Source organism: Magnolia sinica, chromosome 3 (assembly GCF_029962835.1).
Source record: "Magnolia sinica isolate HGM2019 chromosome 3, MsV1, whole genome shotgun sequence".
NCBI lineage: Eukaryota > Viridiplantae > Streptophyta > Magnoliopsida > Magnoliales > Magnoliaceae > Magnolia > Magnolia sinica.
The window spans coordinates 18,227,941-18,249,906 of NC_080575.1; the positions used below are offsets into that span (position 1 = coordinate 18,227,941).

The window sequence follows — 21,966 nt, forward strand, 5'->3', positions numbered from 1 at the left end:
ATAAGCACAAAATGAGGCAAATCCAATGCTCAAGTGGACCACACCACTTGAAGCAGTAATGGTAATAATTCTTACTGTTGAAACTTTTTTAGGGCCCACCATGATGATTATTTACCATCCAACTTATAAAGTTACATGGACTTGGATGAAGAGAAAACACAAATATCAGCTACATCCAAAGCTTATGTGGCTCCCGATAAGTTTTCAAGCGTAAGACTTTAATCCTCATTGTGTAGTCCACTTGAGATGACTATTTATAGGCTACAGGAGTAAGAAATGCAGGTTGTTATGGGGAAATCTAGATAGGGCCAAACAGGGTCGGTCGTGGGCCATCCAACGCAGTCAGTAGGGCTTTGGAAGGAGAACATCATCTCAGACGCGAACGGACTTCTGGATGATGACCCTAGGCCGGGTGAGACATCCTCATCCTCATCTTCATCCGAAGAAGGTTGACCGAGTCGGGGGCTTGTCCTCGTCCTCATCCTCATCTTCATCCGAAGAAGGTTGGTTGAGTCGGGGGGTCGTCCTCATCGCCTGCTTCACCGAACCCTTTCTCACCGCCACAACGAAACATCTCCGGGCTTCACACTGATACCCTTGGAGGTATCCGACTCCTCCCTCGGCAGGGAACTTCATCATGAGGTGATAGGTAGACACAACCGCCCTCATTGCATTAAGGGAAGGTCGGCCCATTATAACATTGTGTATCGACGACACGTTCACAATGAGGAAGTTAACCAAAAGAATGACTTGATGATGCCCTTCCCCTGTTGTCACGGGGAGGGAGATGGCTCCTTCGGAGATCATCCTATCTTCGGCAAAGCCGTCTAGGGGGGTTTTCATAGGTCGGAGGTGTGACCTGTCGATCCCTATTCTCTTAAACAACTTAGAGTAAATGACATCGGCAGAGCTTCCGGTATCGACTAGGATGCCGTAAACCTTGTGGTTAGCTATAGTCCTAGCCACTACCAAGGCATCGTCGTGTGGATGTTGAATTCCTCGTGCATCATCTTCTATGAAGGTCAAACTGCAGAGGTCCACTCAGAATTCTTTCCTCGGCCTTTCAGTCAGGTGGACATACTTGGGGTCCGAGCTTCGAGAGTAGGCTTTGCGAGTCCTATTCGAATCACCTCCACCAGATGAACTGCCATAGATGGTGCGAATCTCGGCAGGCTCTTCCATAGTTTTACTTGGCTGCTCTTCTCTCCGAGTTGACTTCTCTCCCTTGGTGTATCATCGCAGATGACCCCTACAGATGAGGGTCTCGATCCTGTCCTTAAGATCCACGTAATCACCCGTATTGTGACCATGATCACGATGAAAATGGCAGTACTTGCACTTGTCTCACTATTCTGCGTCGGCCTTCATACAAACTGGCTACTACAGGAGTTTCTGATCCCTGATGTCTAACAGGATTTGGTCTGTAGATATGTTGAGGGGGGTGTAGGAGCAGAACTTGCTCTCAAGCCTCTTGCTCGGTCGGCGATCGCTAGAGGCTTGATCGTCAGGCTTCTTACTGGATGATTGAGGCTCTTCATTCCTTAGTATCTTCTCCTTGGACGACTGCTCAGCAACACGGGAGTTGGAGAACTCCTCAGCATTGGTATATTACTGAGCTTGGCTGATGAGCTCAGCTAAAGTAGTTGGCGGATTCTTCCCGATTGAGAAGACGAACTTCCCCTCCCCGAGTTCGCTGAATATGACAGAAAGAGTCATCTTGTCATCGTAGTTGTCCACTAACAGCGCCTCTTCATTGAAGCGGGTGATGAAGTTCTTCAATGACTCCTTGTTCCCCTGCTTGAGGGTGAATAAATGAGTAGTCGGCTTCCGACTCTTCTTGCCAGTGATGAACTGGGTAAGGAATAATCTGCTGAGCTCCATAAAGGATCCGATCAACTTTGGCTTAAGCTGCTGATACCAACTCCGAACAGACCCGAAGAGGGTTATTGAGAAGGCCCTGCACATCATCGTGTCCATAGCCGACTGGATTTGCATCCACGAGCGGTAGGACTCCACATGTTTTGACGGGTCTCCGAACCCTAAGTATTGGATGACTAGAGGCATCCTGCACTCTGTGACATCACCTCATCCATGATTTCTGAGGTGAAGGGAGGCTCGGTCTCTTCCATCATCGCCTGGACTGCAGTCGAGATGGATGCGGGTGGCTGGTTCTTCTGCAATGTCTTGATCTGATCACGAAGTTCCTTAAGTTGAGCCTCCTAAGGATTCTTGATTCTCAGCTACTGTCTCTTAGGAGGCCTCCGCCACCTCAGGCTCTCTGCCCTGTCTTCTCCTCTTCAGCCGATGGCGGAGGTCGGTGGGGGCCAGAGCTAAAGTTACGAATACATAAGATGGCTCTACATCCCGAGCAGGTTCTGGGACTCAGGCGAACCAATTATGGGACACTGCATTCTGCGTAGGGCTGGGAGCTCATGTGGACTGTGCATGGGACCCCCTGACCCGAGAACTGACTTGCTACGGTCGTTCCTCGGGTGTCAAGGTGGCTTCTACCAAGTTAAGAGGTGGCTGGTAATTTTGTTGTGCTTTCATTCGGCTGATTTCGTCCTTCAGCATCTAAACTTCATTTTGTAACACATTATACTTTACTCCTCGGCTCCGAGTCTGCTAGGATGGCCCTATCGGAGCCGATTCGGTATGTAGCAACGAAGAAGACTGATGTTGTCCACTAGGTTCAGGATCTACCGCTGTAACTTTTTTCTTTCCTCTCGTCATTTCTGATAAAACCTTCTAGCTTTTTATTCAATTCCCATAGACGACACCAAAAAATGTTGAGGTTAAAATCTGGACCACCCTCCACTTAATATTGCGAGCCTCGAATGGACCCTGGTCTTGCACAGAAAGGTGACCAAAGGAGACCTTGACTGAAATTGGGGACCCTACGATGCCTAAGTCAGGCTAGGGAATCGGGGTCTAAGTCGCGTAATGTAGCGAGAGGGTGCAAGGTATTCTATACTTGTTGCAATGGGGTCCCTTAGTATTTATACATGTGGGTCGGGCGAGTCATGTTCGTCAATCTCAGCATGATCTACTTAATTAATCAAATATTGCAATGGTGGAGACTAAGTACTTGTGGTTGAAATTAATAGTCGAGTCGTCAGTGTCGGAGTCTGTTAGGCATGGTTATTTAGGGCTTAGCCCTCGGCCTCAAGGTCGAGGATGAGAATGAGGACAAGGATGAGCCCTCGGCTTGGCCAACCTTCTTCGGATGAAGATGAGGATGATGACGAGGACGAGCCCCCGGCTCGGCCAACCTTCTTCAGATGAAGATGAGGATGAGGACGAGGACGAGCCTCTGGCTCGACTAACCTTTATCATGCCCCAAACTCAAAAACCGAGCTCACAAAATTTCTGATCAGCGAATCCGGTGCCGACAACCTCCATAGTACCCCATTCTCGGCTCCTAGCGTCCATATGCCAGATTCCCATCCTGGGATCCTACAAGGAGGATTTTCAAACATACATTTATCTCGTAAGAAGCATAACTGCAAGTTTACCCAAATCACAAAGGCAACATTATCATCATATCCACTAATATAAATATTTGAATACAATGCTGAAAGGAAAATATATATATATCAAAAAATTAAAGCTCCAGAAGATGGCTGCACGCTCCAAGCTCAACGCTGCTATGACCTAACACCACCTGCACGCATCTTTCATGCATAAGCTTATAGAAAGCTTAGAGGGTGGTGTAAGTGTGTGCACAAGATAAGTGTCAAGCATTCAATACAATGTCATAATCATACAATGTCAAAAATACTGTCAAGATCATGAATCATACGATATCAGAGTATGCGGAAACATACTGGTAAGTCCACGAGTCATACAATATCAAAGTACGCAATGCAGATCATAATGGGCTAAATATCATATACCGAGGATGCAATGCAATATGCAAATCCTGCTAAGTCCGTCTTGGCTATATAAGTGCAGAAATGTAGCAACCCAAAATGTCATATGCTGCGGATGTAATGCAATATGCGATGCAAATGAAATGACCAAGCTGGAGTGTGAGGTCGGGATGATAGTACATAGTATCGCAGACTATGGGGTCCATCACAAGAGGCTTCTATCCAAACCAGTCTCATATCTAAATTTAGATAGCCAGACTCAATGTGGTGGACTCTTGATCTCAGGTTGGTCGCGCGCTCCAACCGAAATTCTGACCATTGCGAAGGTACACAATAATTAGTTACGCACCACTAGCCAGAGTTGATAGTGAATGAATGAGTAAAATGCTAAGTATACAACTCCTACTTGATAAGTCCACATATCTGTACCGTACATCTCTGGGATCATCATCGGGGTCTATTACACTCTAAGTTAACTTGCCGCCCTTATCCAAGTGCATAACTGGGTAAATGGAAGAGACCTCACTATCCGCTTGCTAATATCGGGCCCGACTCGTCAATAGCGGATCCATTCCTCAAGCTGGTCAAAGTCAACCTAGATATTGCCCCCTCACTCAGGTGGGTAAGGTCACACCCCCTCCCAACCAACCACGACACAGTGGGAGACGCGGCCTACTGGTATATGGCCCTCATGCGCTCATATATATCCACTCAGTCTAGACGTTGCGGCATCTCCTAGCCACGGAGGTTTATGAATTTTTACCCAAGGACATCTATGGTGCCCGTATGTTAGAACTAAACATTTTCGGTGTCTCATCTGACTATCCACGATATGCCTGTGGTGGCCATGGCCCTGATGTCGCTAGGGCGTACAGTAATCACAACACACAATGAAAGGTGCATGAATCATACAATCCAGTCATGCATCAATCCTGCGCATATCGTGCGCTCATGTGAGACAATTTTCGCCTATCAGGGAGTCTTATAACAACCTACCCAATGACATATGCAATGGTCAATCACATCTCGTAACAAACATGCAGATGATGTGTATGGGCATGTATCATGATGCTATAATGTCACATACTCATAATCGGTATTGCTAACTGGCATCGATAATCGGCCTAACAAAGGGCCTAAGGGAATGTCACAATGAGGACATTTAACCATTATTGCCCATCAATGTAGACATTTAACCAACATTACTCCTAAGGAGTGGCCCACATAGAGCCAAACATATAGTGGGCCCATAGCCTCACACAATGGCCCAATGTACATCACCATGGGCCTCTCTCAAGGGCCTAATACACATCATGATGGGCCTCACTTATGGGCTACATATGCATCACATTGGGCCTCACTCATGGACCTCATGTACATCACAATGGGTAGTAATACATGGGCCCATATATGTCAAATGGGCGGCAATATATGGGCCGAAAAATACATCTCATCGGGCCACATCATGTGGGCTTCAAATACATCAAATCAAGCTGCATCAACAGGCCGCACCAATGGGCCTCATATACATCAAATGGACCGCATCAATGGGTCACACCAATGGGCCACATCATCTACACCATTCACCTAATTTAAAGATCATTTTAAAGCATTTCCATAAATAAATCATATCGAAAGATCATCTGGACCATACCACAAATAACAGTGGAGGCAATGATTTCCACTGTTTAAACCTCACAGGGCCCACCATAAAGTTTATTCTCCATCCAATCTGATCATAAGGTCATAAAGACCTGATTAAGAGGGAAAATAAATTCCATAATGATCCAGAACTTCTGTGACTCCAACGGGCTTCAATGGTGGACGTTCAATCCTCCACTATTTTGCAGTGTGGTCGACCTGATAGACGGTCAATCCAACAGCTATATTGATGTTGGATGAATGGTTTGGATTAACACATCCCTCATGATCGGGCACACAAGTCTTACTATCGTTAATGTAGTAGGTGTGCTTCTCATGTGGCCCACTGGCCCAATGTCCAGATTGACTGTTAGATGAGATCCATGCATCAAGTGGGTCCTACAGAACTTACTGATGCCAATGCAATAGATCTGCTGTTGGTGTGGCTACATCCTTAGATGGACGGCAGTGATAAAATACTTACATTAAGTGGGGTCCCCACTGTCCCAATCTGATGGATGGTGGGTATAACACATACAACAAAGGTGGGTCCCACCGTCAATGGACGGTGGATATACACATATTGCATGATATGACCTACAGAACTTACTGGTACCAATATAGCAGCTATGTAGCTGGGTAAGGTACACCGACCAATCAGCTCACAACAGGTGGGACCCACCACATATACATATATATATATATATTAAAATACTATTATTATTATATTTCTCTTTTTTTATCAAAGGTCCAGTCTCTGGACGTCCATTGATGGACGGTCTGGATATGACATCCATGTGAGACCCACAGGACTTCCTGACGTCACCACAGCAGCTAAATCCTGCTGGGGCCCACAGAATTGACGTCAACACATCAGCTAGGAGGTGGGGTCCACATAGATGGACAGTCTGGACTAACAGATACATCACAGTGGCCCACTACAGCACTGTCCAAATAGTCTATGTAAGGCCCGTATCCAAGCTCATACCGTTCCGTAGGCTCCCACGGTCCTCCCGGTCGAAGTCCGGCGACCCGCATTCTGTTATCGGGGTTTGTGCGCAACCCTGAGTTATATCCCGTTATTTAGAGTCGGCTTGACCCGAGACTTATACCCGTGCGACCGCGCCGTCGCCGCAGTTCCGATGCTACATCTCACGCGCCAAGGCGATACCCTGGCAAGGAGATGTGGGCCCGCGTTCAGTTTGAGAAAAATACTGCACGTTGCAATTCCAAGAGAATCTATCAAATCCATCACATCAATCCATCAATCAATTAAAGTACAACCCATCATCCATCCCATCCCTAAGTACAACTACCCTCCCCAAAAGTCAACAAGCACCTTACCTCTCATGTCACTCCACCATCCCTCTCTCCCATCACCTCTCTCTCTCTCTCTCTCATTCTCCATGAAAAAAAAAACGGTCCAAGCAAGAGAGCCTCCCATGGAGAGAAGTCATGTGTGGCCCACCTTCCTACCTCCCATCTCCACCATCAAAGCCTCATCTCAACCGTTGGATCACGTTCTTTGGAGCTATAGAACGCGTTGATGGAAGAAATGACGAAGAGATCTTGAGGTGGGTGTTTATCCATCAATTTTTAAGTTTGATGGCCCACTTATGGTGGGACCCATCTTGATGTATGCATTATAATGAGGGGCCCATAGTGGCGGGGTCCCTCCACCATCCGATCTCTCTCTCTCTCTCTTGATGTGTGGCCCACCAATGATGCATGTGTTTCACCCATGTTGTGGGGCCAACTGTGATGTTTCTGTTGATCCACACCATCCATTGGTAGGGACGGTGGGTCCCGCGACAGCAGCACCTGGCTGCAAAGATGCCAGCAAGTTCTATGCCCACCAGGATGTATATGGAATTACAACCACACTGTCCGCCTAGTGGAGAGGCCTCCTAAACGTAGGCCTGATGGGCCAGGTGCACTAGACCTGCTGTCCAACAGCAGGCGCTGGTGGAAGGGAAGACACAGATACCAGCTTGCTCCTTAGCTGGCGGGCCACACTCACGTGGCACTTTGATTTTTGTGCTTTAAATCTGCACCGTCCATCCAGTTTTTTTTTGTCATTTTTGGGCTGGGATAGCCCCAATGGCCAGCAACCCTCTATGCTGCATTGTTTTACCCACCCTGTCCAGTCGTTTTAGGTGGAAAGAAGGGATTGGCCCACCTCCTAGGTGGCCCATATCTATGGGACCCACCAAACCGTCCAGCGTCTGGACATGGCACCCACCCGATGCATGTACTGCATTCATACCGTCTAGCCATTTTGGGATGGCAGGTGGGACCCACGTGATGTATGTGTGGAGCCCCTCCTGATGCATGCGTTGCCTCCACCGTCCAGAGGCAAGGACAGTGAGACCTTAAATGTATATGGGTTTTATCCCCACCATCCAGCAGGTTGGGACGGTGAGACCCTCTTGCTGACGTCGTGCAGCCCAGCACGTGGGAGCCACCATGATGCACGTGTCTCATCCCTGCCATCCACGTGGACATGGGGCCCATGTAATGTATATCCAAACCGTCTATCTATGGGCCCCACCACCTACTTAGCTGCTATCTAACGTCAGCAGTTCTATGGTTCCACATGGGGTAGGTGTTGTACACACACCATACATCGGTGCTGGACGCACCTGCTATATGCGTGCCATCCATCACCATCCAGCAAGGGATGGTGGGGCCCTGATTGGATGAATGTGCCTTGTCCGCCCTGATTAGATGAATGTGCCTTGTCCACGCGTCCAGCATCTGGACGATGGACCACCTTGATATTTGTGTTATCATCCACATCGTCAGTCCATCATAAAGGAGAACACTATGATGCAATATCCAGGCCCTGGATGGCCTGGACGTCGCTGTGCTCTGAAATGGGTATGCATATTATTATAATAATAATATAATATATGTGTATTATATATGTGGTGGGTCCCATGTGTGGGACCCACGTTGTTGTATATATATATATATACATGTATAGTGTAAATATGTGGTGGGCCCCATGTGGGACCCACGTTGATGTATTTTTATCTGCATCGTCCGTCTGGACGGCGCTTGTGAAACCCAACATGATGTATGTAACATCCAGGCTGTCCGTCCATTCTCCTGGACTAGTGGGCCACACGTGTGGACCCACCTTTAATGTATGTGTATCATCTCTGCCATCCATCTGAACGGCTGGTCCCACGCAGTCGTCCAGCTACTGTATCAGCGGCAGTAAGTTCTGTAGGCCCTACCTTGATATATGTGTTTTGTAACCACACCGTCCAGATCTGGACGATGCGGTGTGAGATGGCCGTAATGTTTGGCTCTAATCCACACTGTTCAGCACTTTGGACGGTAGGGCCCACCTCACATATGTAACGTATATCCAATCCATTGATTTCAGCTGGAGATGGGACTCCCACCACATGGCGTATGGGTTTCCTGCCATGTCGTCCATCTGATTTCTGAATGGGTGGGGGCCCACCTAGATGTATTCACACCGTCCATTCACGTGGCCCCCACATGATGTACGTGTTTTATCTAAGTTGTCCATTGATGGGCCCATTTGAAATGAGCAGGGCCCAGCCCATTAAGATGTATTTGGGGCCATTTGGAAGGGCCCGATGTGATGTATACGAGGCCCTTTTATAAGGCCCAATATGATGTGTTTGCGGCCCATTCGTTAAGACCCAATTTGATGTATTTTGTGGCCCATTAGTGTGGTCCATTGATGCAGCCCATATGATGTGTATGAGGCCTATGTGCAGGGACCACCTATGATGTATATTAGGCCCATGTGTAGGACCCACCTATTGAGTTTTTGAAGCCCATGGGTTGTGGCCCATTGTGATGTATTCGAGGCCCATGGGCAAGGCCATAGTAATGTATTTATGGCCCATATGATGAGGCCCATCGAGATGTATTTTCAGCCCATGTATTGCGGCCCAACTGACATATATGGGGCCCATGTATTGTGGCCCAATGTGATGTATTTGAGGCCATGAGCCCACTATGTGTTTAAGCCTATGTGGGCTACTCCTTGGGAGCAATGTTGGTTGAATGTCCACATTGATGGGCGATGATTGTTGGATGTCCACATTGTGACCTTCCCTTAGGCATTTTTAGGCCCATTCTCACCGATTATTGTGACCGATTTGCCGATTCTGATTATCGATTAATTTCGATTGTCGATTTTGATTGACGTGACCGATTTGTCGATTCTGATTATTGATTGATTCTGATTGTCGTGACCGATTTGCCGATTCAGATTATCGATTGATTCCGATTGTCATGACCGATTGCCGATTCCGATCGACATGATTGATTTACCGATTCTGATTATCAATTGATTCCGATTGTCGATTTTGATTGACGTGACCGATTTACCGATTTTGATTATCGATTGATTCTGATTGTCGTGACCGATTTTGTCGATTCTGATTATCAATTGATTCCGATTGTCATGACCGATTGTCGATTCTGATCGACGTGACCGATTTACCGATTCTGATTATCGATTGATTCCGATTATCGTGACCGATTGTCGATTTCGATTGACGTGATCAATTTGCCGATTCGAATTATCGATTGATTCTGATTGTCATGACCGATTGACGATTTCGATCGACGTGACCGATTTACCGATTCTGATTATTGATTGATTCCGATTGTTGTGACTAATTGACGATTTTGATTGACGTGACCGATTTGTCGATTCTGATTTGTCGAGGCCGATTGTATACGCCGATCCTGATTTGTCGAGGCCGATTGTATACGCTGATTCCGATTTGTCAAGGCTGAGTATCAAGGTCGATTCTGATTTGCCGAGGTCGATTGTCGAGGCCTCCCATTGTGATGCATTTGTGGGCCAGGCGATGGAACCAATTGTGATGTATGTTAGGCCCATTGTGATGTGTATTAAGCTCTTGAGTGAGGCCCATGGTGTTGTATATCAGGCCCTTTGTGAGGCCATGGGTCTACTATATGTTAGGCTCTATATGGGTCACTCCTTGGGGGTAATGTTGGTTAAATGTCCACATTGTCGAGGCCGATTGTCAATGCCGATTGTCGGTGCCAGTTATTGATACCGATTATGAGTGTGTGATAGCATAACATCACAATACATGCCCATACGCATCATCTGCATGTTTGTCATGAGGTGTGGTTGACCATTGCATATGACATTAGACATGTTGTTATGAGACTCCCTGATAGGCAGAGATTGTCTCACATGAGTACAAGGTATGCACAGGATTGATGCATGACTGGATTATATGACTCATGCATCTACATTGTGTGTTGTGATTACTGTATGCCATAGCGACATCAGGGTCGTAGCCTCCACAGGTATTTCGTGGATGGCCAGATGGGACACCGGAAATCTATTCTACATGAGGTGCTATAGATATCCCTAGGTGATAGTCCCTAAACCCTCTTGGTTCCAGAGGTTGCTCCAACGTCTAGACCGAGTGGATTCATGAGCGCATGAGGGCCGTATACCATTAGGCCACATCTCCCACTGTGTCGTGGTCGGTTGGAAGGGGGTACAGCCTTACTCGCCCGAGAGGAGGGGGCAATGCTAGGCTGAGTCTGACCAGCTCGAGGAATGGGTCCGCTATCGACGAGCCGGGCCCGATATTGGTAGGCGGATAGTGAGGTTTCTTCCACTCACCTTGTTGCTCGCAATGGGGCGGCAACCTGGTTTGGAGTGTAATAGACCCCGGTGATTTTCCAGAGAGTAACCGTACTGATTTGTGGACTTATTGAGCAAGAATTTCATATTCATTCATTCACTATCTACTCGGGCTGGTGGTGCGTAACTATTTGTTACATGTACCTTCGCATGGCGAGGATTTCGGTTGGGCATGCGACTAACCTGAGATCAGGAGTTTACCACATTGAGTCTGACTATCCAAATTTAGGTATGGGACTGTTTTGGATAGAAGTCCCTAGTGGTGGACCCCATAGCCTGCGATACTACGTACTATCATCCCGACTTCACACTCCAGCATGGTCATTTCATTTACACCGCATACCACATTGCATATGCAGTACTTAGCATTTTAGGTTGCTATGTTTCTGCATTATACGGCCTAGATACGACTGACGATATTCGTGGATTCATCAGGATTTGTATATTGCATTGCATCGGCGGCATCTGATATTTGACTTGTTGTCTCCGCATTGCATAGTTGATCTACATTGCTTCATCAGTATATGATATTGTTTTTATTATTTTTCTACGTCGCATAGCCTGGATAAGACTGATGGTATTTATGGGTCTATCAGTATGTTTTCGTATTACTCTGATTTCATATGATTTATGATCTTGCTAGTGTTTCTGATATTGTATGATTATGCGTTTATCAGTATTTTTGCTTACTCTGATTACTCTGATATTGCTTACTTGGCACTTACCTCATGCACACACTTTCACCACCTACTAAGCTTTCTATAAGCTTATGCACGATAGATGCGTGCAGGTGATGTTAGGTTGCAACATCATTGAGCTTGGAGCATGCAGCGGTCTTCTTAAGCTTTGATTTATTTTATATATGTATTTCCCTTTCAGTATTGTACTCAAATGATTATATTAGTAAATATGTGATGATAATGTGCCTTTGTGATTTGGGTAATCTTGTGGTTATGCTCATTACGAGATAAATGTACATTGGAAAATCCTCCTTGTAGGATCCCAAGATCGAAATTTGGCGTATATATGTTGGGAGCCGAGAATGGGGTACTACGGAGGCTGTCAGCACCGGATTTGGTGATCGAAAATTTTGTGAGCCCGGTTTCCAAGTTTGGGGCGTGACAGTCTAGCACCATCCAGACATTGTCTATGTAAATTAACACTATCCAAAAATTATCCAGAACTGTCCAAACATTGTCCAGCACCGTCCAGCACAATCTGGACGGCGTGGATCACATACATCATGGTGGTGTTCACACCCAGCTGGTCCGAATGACATGGATATACAACACATCATCGTGGGGGTCCACGTCCCACGTGGACAATGTGGATCACATACATCATGGTGGACCCCACTCGAATAGCAGGTGGGTCCCACTATCCCTATGTGGATGGTGGATGAAACCGTACATCAGGGTAGGTCCCACAGCATGGATGAAATGCATGCATCATTGGTGGGCCACACATCAAAAGAGAGAAAGTGAGAGAGATAAACGTGAGAAGGGGAGCCACCCTGCCACTATGGGTCCCTCTCTATCCAATGCATACATAAAGATGGGTCCCACCACAAGTGGGCCCTCAAATCATCAAATCCAAGCAAAAACATATAAATCTAATCCTAGGAAAGCACCCACCTTATATCTCCTCTTTCTTCTTCCACTAAAGCTCTAATGGATGAATTTCAATGGTTAAGATGGACTTTGGATGGTGGGATTGGGTGGTAGGAAGGTGAGCCATACTAGATCTCTCCCATGGAGCTTGGACGTTTCTCTTGGGAGCTTGCTTGAAAATGGAGAAATGAGAGAGAGAGAGAGAGAGAGAGAGAGAGGGTTGTAAGGAGAGAGAAGGATGGGTGAGAGGTAATGGAGTGATGGGTGAGTGATAGGTGTGTACTTGACATGTATGGGTGGAGAGAGAGAGAGAAAAAGTTGACTTTAAGGGTTACTTATGAGGATGGAACATGTACTTGATTGATGAGATTGATGAGACATATTCTCTTAGGTTTAGCAAATACGTGGTGTTTTCTCAAACTGAAAGCGGGCCCATATCTCTTGGCCCGGGTATCCTTTCAGCGCACGAGACGTGGCGACGACGCGGTCACAAGGGTACAAGTCTCGGGTTGAGCTTACTCTGAAATATGGGACACGACTCAGGGTTGTGCACAAATTCTATTTACGTGTCAGGGTCACCAAAATTCGACCGAAAGGACCACAGAAGCCTACGGAATGATACGGTCTAGGATACGGGCCTCACAACCTTCTTTGGATGAAGATGAGGATGAGGACAAGGACAAGCCCCTAGCTCAGCCAACCTTCTTGGGATGAAGATGAGGATGAGGGCGAGGATGAGCCCTCGACTCGACCAACCTTCTTCGGATGAAGATGAGGATGAGGATGAGGATAAGCCCCCAGCTCGGCCAACCTTCTTCGGATGAAGATGATGATGAGGACGAGAGCTTGTCTCGCCCGACCTAGGATTGTCATCCAGAAGTCCGTTTGCACTTGACATGATGTTCTCCTTCTGAGGCCCTACTGACTGGGTTGGATGGCTAGGGATTGACCCTGTTTGACCCTATCCAAATTTCCCCATAACACAAGCTATATGAGTCATGATTGTCATATTATATAGGTCGTGGTTGTCATGTTATATGGGTCATGGTTGTAAGGTGGTAAGGGTCGTAGTTGTCATGGGTCGTGGTTGTCATGGTTCGTAGTTATCATGTTATATAGGTTGTAGTTCTCATGTGATATGGGTCGCGATTATTACATGTTCACTTGCTTTACTACCAAATGAAAGGATAGCCATTGGTACAATAGCCTAAGGCCGACAATGGGGTGATCTGTTTCATTCACCTTATCGGCCAACACACTGTGGGCCCAAAAAGTCTTGACTTGGGCAGTATCCATTTCTAACAAACATCATAGTGAGCCTGGAAAGTTTCAATAGTTGGTTCTATTGTCACCATTATTTTCTATTATGTGGCCCACACGAGCTCTGGATAAGGTTGATAGTTGGGCCCTAGCCCTAAAATGACACGGCAAAAAGGATGGGCAGCATGGATTATACACGTACATCAATGTGGGCCCCACTAGTTTGGTCATTGCCCACACGTAAAAAAAGGGTTCCGTACACATCACTTTATTGGCATTAAATATGACGTAACTTCTTATTCCCTAAAAAACTGTACAACTACTGAAATAATGGTAAGGGCATTTTGGTCTAAGTAATTTACGGAAGCTTGTCAGAAGGCCACTCTCGGAATATTTGAAAGGTTGAATCTCGTTAGGGAATTTGACCATACATCTAGACCAGTACAGTCAATTTCCCTATATCCGGTTGTGGTCTTTCAAAACAGACGGACATAATGGATTTTCCACTGACATCTCTAAAGACCCCACACAGCTCAAGGGTCACAAGCAATCGACTCCACTTCTAATAGTAGCGAATTGGTTGTCACCGGTAACACCTTGGTTGGTGTTTGACGCTAGAATGAACATGATGAGGTCAATCACCTAATTTCTCAAGGATAACTACTTTGAGTCCATAGAGCTTTTCTGTGAGACTTCTCGAATCCAGGAGAAAAAAAGCAAGAAAATAGAATAATATTTATGAAAATTTGTAAATTGATTAAGTGATGAATAAAAATGAATTTAAATAAGGATATCAAGCTTTGGAAGAAGTTTTGGAATTAAAATACAACTAAAACTCCTTAAAACTTTTCATGTTGGACACAACTCCTAAAGCCCAACAGATGAAGAATTATAATCAAAATAAAACTTACTATAAATAGTAAAAATGGAAATAGAATTGATTTTTTACCATTAATTTGATGGAATATGGTAAATTCGAAGTGGACAACCCGGTAAAGGCAGGTTGGTTGGCTAAAGTAGTTCGTCCTACCCTTAAATCATATTTGGTATGCCGAGTAACTTATTCCGCTTCATGAGATATGTCCGTTTTAAGGTTCTAATGGTCTTGATGACTTCTACATCCGATTGGTTGTTATCGGATAACCCCTTGGTTGGTGTTACTCTTATTGTGAGCCCACCTTGATGATTTGTTGCGCATTTGCATTGTCCATTCGTTTTAAGAAGGGTACTAAAAATTATTCAGGTAGACCACACCATACGAAAGAGTGGTGATTAAGTGCCTCATCATTAAAAATTCCAAGGGGCCCATCGTAAGGTTGTTGGTAGTGTTTATTGCAATCCAGCCTCTTGATAATGTCAAGATCTAAATGGAGGGAAAATATAAAGATCAGGTCGATCAAAAATTGTGGCCCATGAAAAGTTTTTAATGACCATACATCACTACTTATAATGGTATGGTCCAATCGAGATTTGGATTTTCTTAAGGTTTGGGATCTCCTATTAAAATGAAATGAAAAAAATTGATGAACAGTGTAAATATCACTACATCAAAATCGCGAATTTATGACGGATTTTACGACGGACGAATCAGTTGGTTTAACGACGGACTTAATCCGTCATTGCCGATCCCGTCTTTCTTGAAAATATGTAGTTGAAAGTCATGAAATTTGGCGACGGACCAAATCTGTTGCTAAAACCTGATTTACGATGGATTTGGTCCGTCATAAATAGGCGACGGACCAAATACGTCACAAATTTTGATTTTGGCAACGGAAGATCTGTTGCTTTTTTAGTTGCTTTTCCGACAAATTATGTCCATAGTAAAAGGACTTTGGCCTTTCACATTGATTTCTTTCATTTTTTTTAGAATATTGTGGAAAATTATGTTTTTTTGTAGTCCAAGAATTATTTTTTAATAGAATTTCAATGGTTTAATTGTACATATTTGTATCTAAGATTATTTTTTAACAATTAATTGAATGCAAAATATATATATATATATATATATATATATATATATATATATATATATATATATATATATATATATATATGTATGTATGTATGTATGTATGTATGTATGTGTGTATATGTATGTGTGTGTGTGTATTGTTTTTATATCAAATGAGTGGAAATTATTATTATTTTTTAATTTAAAACTAATATTTAAATGATTTATAATATCACATGAAAAAGAATATTGAGAAGTTTAAAAAATTTAACAATGTTTGAGAAAAAATGATATTTTGAAAAAAAAAAATGCTTTTAAAAAAATGGAGAAGTTAGAAAGAATTGAAAATTTTAAAATAAAACGATATTAAAAAATCGATACTTTAACAAAAAACAAACATTTTGAAATGAAAAATAAAGAAGTTGAAAAAATTTGTGATTTTGAAAAATAATTGAAAATGTTTAAAATTTGAAAATGAAAGAAAGTTATTTATAAAAACACTGAGATTTTGAAATATATATATATATATCATTTTAAAAAAGAAAATTGAAAAAGTCGAAAACAAAATGATGCTTTTGAAGAAAAAAATCAGCATTTTGGAATTTTTGAGAAAAAATAAATTTTGATAAATTTTTTGAGATTTTGAAAATAAAATTTCAGAATTTGTATTTTATTTTATTTTTTTTGAAATATTTTATAATAGAAATGATATTTTGCTAAAAGTTTTCAAAGAAAAATTAAGAATAAAAAAATATACATTTTGAAAAGAAAAAGTTATTTTTAAATGGAAATTGAAATTTATCTGTGAAAAAAATTAATAAATTATTAGGCACATCCACTAATTGAACCTTTAACCATTTTTGGACAATCTAATTAGTCCAGATCAAAGAGTAAATAACTTCGGATGTTTAAATCAAATTTCACTCAAATTGTTGATCAATCTTATATGCCCAATATCTTTCTCATAACTTATTGACCTCGCGAGAACCTAAGAATTGATGTTAGTAAGTTTTGTGGGCCCCATCATGATGTGTGTCGAACATCAACACCGTGCATATGATGTGTCCCCTTTAGGTTATGAGATATCTTAAAAATCATCTGTATAAGAAACTTAGGTGGGCCATACCATCTAAAACCATGTGAAGACATCCTAAAAAATATAAAAGCACTTGGTGGGGCCCACATGAGTTTTGGATGTGGCTAAAACCTAGTCTGACCCCTCATCCAAGTGGGACACACATAATAAGTGAGTTAGATATGTGAATCACATTTAGGCAGGCCCAATATATGATTATGAATGTTTTAAGGAAACCCCTCTCCACTACATTTAGGTGTGTTACTCATTACCCTTACCAAAGTAAACTTTGTGGGGTCCACCATTATTTATTTATTTTATCCACTCCGTTCATCCATGTTAACAGATAATTTGAGGTTTAAAGGACAAAAAAGGAAGCACATCCAAAGCTCAAGTCGACCACACCAAAGGAAATAGTGTGATTGATCCCTCTACCATTGAAAAATTCTTGGAGGCTATAGAAGTACTTTTAGATCAAGCTAATGTTTGTGTTTTCTCTTCTTCATTCATATATTTTTGATATTATGAATAGGTTAGATGGCAAATAAACATTACTGTGGGCACAAGGTAGGTATCAACAATGGAAATCATTATTCCACACTGTTTTGTGTGGCATGGTCCACTTGAGTTTTGGATTTACCGAAAATTTGGAATTAACCCACACCGTTCATCCATTTTTCGAGATTGTTTTAGAGAATTATCCAAAAAATGAATCATATCCAAAGATTAAATGGACCACACCATAAATAAGGAGAACGGATTGGCTACTCCCCCAAATGGCCGGTGGTTGGTGCTATGTGGGCCCTACCATGATTTATGTGTTTCATCCATGCCGTCCATCTATTTTTAAAGATCATCTTATGGCATGAGACCAAAAATGAGGTATATCCCAATCTGAAAAGGACTACATTACAGGAAACAGTGTTGAATGAGCGTCAACCATTAAAAACATTTTGGGGACCATAAAAGTTTTGGATCAAGATAATTTTTCTTTTCCCCCTTCATCTAGGCCTGTATGACCTAATAAACAGATTGGATGTCAAATAAATAGTATAGTGGGCCTTAGGAGGATTTTAATGATGGATATCCAATCACTATTGTTTTATGTGGCCCCACCATGATGTATGTATTGTATCCACACCTTCCATCCATTTGGAGAGATCATTTTAGGGCAATACCCAAAGAATGAGTTAAATTCAAAGCTCCAGTGGACCCCAACACGGAAAACAGTGGGACAGTGACACCCACCATTAAAAACTTCTAAAGGCCATAAAAGTTTTAGATCCAGCTGATATTTGTGTTTTCCCTTATTTCATGTCTTTTTAAACTTTGAATAGGTTGGATTTCAAATAAACATTATGATGGGCCTTAGGATAGTTTCAACTGTGGGAATCACTCTCCCCGCTGTTTTTTATGGTGGGTCTACTACAGATTTTTATCTGCCTCATTCTTTGGCTCATGACTTAAAACAATATTTCAAAATGGATGGATGTGTGGATATAACACATACATCATAGTGGGGCCCATAGAAATTGGTGACGCAGTTGAAATTAGGATGTCCAGAGAGACGCCCTAATTCATATCTCTCTCTCTGTGTCTCTCGCGTGCACCTCCTCTCTCTCTCTCTCTCTCTCTCTCTCTCTCTCTCTCTCTCTCTCTCGCACCCTTTCCCTCCTCTCTCTCTCTCTCTTTGTCTCTCTCTTCCTCTCTCTCTAATCTCTCCACCCTACCGTTGTCGAACGCCCTACCCACGCACGCCCTCTCTCTCTCTCTCTCTCTGAAGCTTGGTTGAAGGCTAGCTCATTGACGACCGTGAGGTATCTCTCTCTCTCTCTCTCTCTCTCTCTCTCTCTCTCTCAATCTCTCTCAATCTGAATACCGATTTAGGGATTTGGGGATTTGGGTGCGGTCAAGGATGACGATTTGGGTATTTCATTTGGGGGTCATGATATAAGATTCGATTTGGGTATTTCTCCACAGATGGGTTTGGTATTAAGTAAATTTGCATTTGGATGCATATTAGTTTTGAATTTATGTAAATTTGCATTTGGATGCATGGCCATCATATGAACGATTTGAATGGTTAAAATATGTCACCACAGGTATGGAATCTGTCTCATCAGAAAACGATTGTTACCTGATGAGATTTTTTTTTTTCTCAGTTTCTTTCATCCAAGTGAAGCCCCGAAGCAGATTGGCTGGTGTTCCACACATCACCAAGTTGGCTGGTGTGTTGAAATCATTAAGTTCTGCTAGTCCTGTCATGAAGTGTGTTACATCTAAGATGTCCGTCCATTTAATGAGCTGGTCATAAGACTTGAGTAAAAAAATAAGATACATCCAAATATCAAGTACACCATAGGGTAAAAATAAGTGAGGGATTGAACATCTACCATTGAAACCCTACTAAGGTTATAGAAGTTTTAAATGATGATATTTCTTTTTCCTCTTTATTGAGGTCTGGGTGACCTTATGAATTAATTGGATGGAAAATATATGTTATAGTGGCTTTTGGGCCTTTCCCATGTTTTAATCTCATTGTTATTTATGGTGTGGTATACTTTGAGCTTTATATGTCTTGTATTTTTAATTTCTAATGATGCTCTCAAATGATCACCAAGTTCTGTGAGTCCTGTCATGAAGTCTCAAAGGCTCAAAGGCTAAATTTTGTATTTTCCCTCAATCCAGGTTTGTGTGACCTTATAAAGGGATTAGATGGCAAATAAACTTCCCATTAGTGGAACCCAAGAAGGTTTTAACTGTAGTTGTTCCATTCCCATTTCTTTCAATGGTGTTGTATACTTGGGCTTTGGATTTTATTTTATTTTTTAATCATGCTTTAGAATGATATAGAAATGTTGATGGATGGTGTGGATCTAACGCATGAATCATGGTGCACAATGCAGTTTTAGATTTTTTTTATTTTTTTATTTTTTAAATAGTCTATGGAGTGCATTTTGGATTCACCAATAAGCTATACCTGCGCTTTTTCGACAAAAATTATGTAACGCTTTCCACGTTTAGTGTCAAATTTCGAATTAAATTTTTTTAGCGTGAACAAACAGGCCCTTAGTTTTACCCATCACTAAATTGGTCAAAAGCCTTAAAGATTGAAATATCACAGCTAACAATCTTCTGTTATTTTTTCAGTTAAATATGGACCATTATTTCATTTCCCTGTTTAGCCGTCTATTGTAGGTGAAAAATCAAGAGCTAAAGTAGATTCTCGGTCATAGTCCATCCACATCCAATATAGAATTCAATGGATTATAGCTCTTAACATCTAGGCCTACTTGGATGCTTACTCATGCTCCGGTGGTAGACTCTCAGGAGTTTAAACACCCGGTCAATGGTTCGAGCATCCATAGGTGGTGAAATCCCACTATGACATGAGTGCGCGCGCGCACGCATGTGTGTGTGTGTGTGTGTGTGTGTGTGTGTGTGTATATAGGCCTGCTTGTAAAAACTGATCTGTCATCCAGTTTCATGAAATGAAAATTAAACTTATTTCATTATCTAACTATCAGATTAGTGGACATTTATTGGATGGTTAAAAGTGGAAAAAAATCCAACGGTCCAATTTCCACAAACAAGCATCGACCGATCATATGTTAGGATTGTTTGATATTGGGAATGAGACTTGGTAACAGTGGCTGCACAATTATTCAATTTTATTTGAGTTATATATTCCATATGTGCAATTTCTGAGTGCTCATGTGTATCAAGCATCATATGCAGCATGAGTATCATCATATAAATCAACAGGGATGTATATGTACCGATGACACAAAGGTGGAGGCATATAGTACATGTATAAGATTTTAAAATTTATATATAAAAAGACTGCTAAGGGCCTGTTCATTTTTCTAATTTGTAGTGTAAATAATCAGTAAATGAATAATTATTACTTACCTTTATATTTCTAGAGTGCATGTTATCATGGATGCATATATGGGTGCAGTAGCCTTTGGCAGACCACCTTTAAACACTTGGGGTGTGCGTAAATTATCAGTTATGGCTTTTGGAATTGATGACACCCAAACGCTTGCAATTTGCATCTTGTAACTATCATCGGCTTTAGACTTCGGATTGCACTCATGATTTCTCTCTTTCATTACGAGACATGTACATGGTCTGCAAAGCTTCTAGGCAACGTCCTCAAAGCTTTTAAATGAGGATATTCGATTAGCCAATCATCAATTTAGGCTGTCCATTTATTCCATTTGCTGGCCATGGTGATAATTCCAACCATCTAATCAATAACAAGCATGAAAAAGGTACAAACAAAAGGTTAGAGCAGATAGAAAAAAAAGATCCAATCACCATCTTGAAACATATATTTAACAGGGTCCCAACGTGAATTGCTTATGATTCTAGAGAAGAATCGTGATTAGATAAAGAACAATATGGCTGACATTATCAGAGTTTCGGTATGATTTTTGCATTATGGCATGCAATGAATGGTGGCAGTCCAAATCTGAGGATTGGTTGTTCCACATGTCATTTTAAAGCTTTTGGGATGGAGTAGAACTCCCTTTTCATAGCTTTGGGATGGATTGACAGGATGCAACTGCTTGTACATTGGATTACAAGTGGATTCTCAATGTGAATCACACTCTAGGTGGGTCCAAACCTAGATGGCCCACTGACAAATGTTGCCATGTTGGACATGTGAATCAATGGTCAGTAAGCCATCCACCTCATGGGCCCACAAATGACTAGGATTTTAGTTAATCTAATCATTTTCGTGGAAGGTTGCATTTTTTTTCTCTGATCCCATTTGCAGGTTCTTAATCTAACAGATAATCATGGCAATTTCTGGGCATGGAAAAATTCGGCCAATGGATTCAAAGAGCGGTTTCAGAATGTGACTC

General features: G+C 42.5%; 1 protein-coding gene across 1 annotated transcript; it reads right to left on the reverse strand.

The window, feature by feature from the left end:
- Positions 1 to 435: 435 nt before the first annotated feature.
- On the reverse strand, positions 436 to 1,182 carry LOC131238819 (uncharacterized). Its single transcript, XM_058236415.1, has 2 exons — positions 1,082 to 1,182; positions 436 to 1,027 (listed from the first exon to the last, which is right to left on the reverse strand). Exons 1-2 carry the CDS (start codon positions 1,180 to 1,182, stop codon positions 436 to 438), a joined length of 693 nt encoding a protein of 230 aa, XP_058092398.1.
- Positions 1,183 to 21,966: the final 20,784 nt, after the last annotated feature.